This window comes from Onychomys torridus, chromosome 3 (assembly GCF_903995425.1).
Source record: "Onychomys torridus chromosome 3, mOncTor1.1, whole genome shotgun sequence".
Classification (NCBI taxonomy): Eukaryota; Metazoa; Chordata; class Mammalia; order Rodentia; family Cricetidae; genus Onychomys; species Onychomys torridus.
Genome location: NC_050445.1, coordinates 129035732 through 129037321, shown reverse-complemented (window position 1 = coordinate 129037321; position 1590 = coordinate 129035732). Strand labels below are relative to the sequence as shown.

Here is a 1590-nt window from a genome sequence, read left to right as displayed (position 1 = left end):
TATGACTCCTACAGCCCTGCATATATGCCCAAAAGTCCAATGGCATCCTCTCCAGAGTCAGTATCCAGATCAGGAAATCTAAATCTCAGCTCTCACATATTTCTCTGCACAGAACGCCAAAATGGTGGGGTTTCTTGTTGTCTCATCCCACTATCTTGTTTATACATTTTCCTCTTCTTTGCCAGGAGAAGAGGCTTAAGGCCATTGAGTGAAATTTAGCCCTGCTTCCATTGCAAAAATATTTGGAGGCTTTGTCATTCATCAATCAAAATCTTGACCATATGTTATCTTCTAAGAAGGAAGCAGCTGTGTCCTGAGAAGGCCAAAGGGTTTTTAGTTCTTCTTTGTAGAACTGTGAGAATGGGACACTGCTCTTCTGCTGACAGTAGTAAGTGGCAGCATCTTCAGCCTCCATGCTGCTAATTGTGAGAGAGTAAGAGGTCCCAGACCCACTGCCACTGAAACGAGCTGTAACTCCAGAAGCCAGGTTGGATGTTCCATAAATCAGGCATTTAGGGGAGGCTCCTGGCTTCTGCCGGTACCAGTGGAAGTAATTGGAGCTTACACTTGAGCTGGCACTGCAGGTGATAGTAACCTTCTCCTCTTGCGATGTGGCCATGGATGCTGGAAACTGCATAAGATTAATTTCACCATCTAATACTATGAAGAGAAAGATGAAAATAGATAGACATTAGTAGAAAACAGGATTCCAGGATACCTTCTTATTCCACACTATGCAAAGAAGAGAAGCTGACAACAAAGAAGTAGAGGAGGCAGAGGATAAAAGAAGGAAGGAAGGAAGGAAGGGAGGGAGGGAGGGAGGGAGGAAGGAGGGAGGAAGGAAGGAAGGAGGGAGAAAGGAAGGAAGGAAGGAAGAAAGAAAGGAAGGGAGGAAAGAAGGAAGGAAAATATTACCTTTTAAACTAAAACTTCCATGATGGAAAGGATGTTGTGTTTGAGTTGGAGATCCCCTTCTTTCTCACCCACTACACTGAGTAGCAGCAAGTTGACAGTTTTCACCAGCAATCCCATCTTGTTGTCTGGTCTCTATCTACAAACTTCTCTTGTCTATGTTAGTTGTCTTAAAAGCAAGTCTGAGTCATCTGTGGTTTCTGAAGAGTAAATATGTGAACAGTGTGGTGTAACCTGGGATGTTCTTGGCTCTAAACACATGAGTCCTTTCACTTACTTGTAGTATTTAAGTTGGTAAAGACCAAAGCTCTTAGTGTTTTGGATTTTATTTTGTTTTGTTTTTTGCTACAATGTCCCACAACCCAGGTCCAGAGTATTCTTCACATGTTTTGTCATAACAAGAGTTAGTTTGACCTACCAGATAAGGTAAGTTCTGTTCTTCAATGTCTGGAATTTATTTTTCCATGATAATGCTCAATTGAGGATGACTGGAATGTACATTAGAAAATTTGAGGCCCCATATTTGCATCTGCCTCCTCCCGCTTCTTGTGCTGCTCAACTAAAGTTTTGCTCATCCGTCTCAATCTAATCAAATGGCCCTGAGCTCACAATTCCCTGGGAAAACCCTTGTGTCAGTGTATGATCTGGAACTCATGTATCTTCAGGGATAATTTCACA

The 1590-nt window shown here is 42.3% G+C and overlaps 1 gene segment (V, D, J or C); it reads right to left on the bottom strand.

Moving 5' to 3' along the window:
• Positions 1–265: 265 nt before the first annotated feature.
• Positions 266–1032, bottom strand: LOC118580181. The segment is given in 2 exon segments: positions 266–660; positions 984–1032. Coding segments are annotated over 2 exon segments (444 nt in total).
• Between the last annotated feature and the right edge of the window lie 558 nt (positions 1033–1590).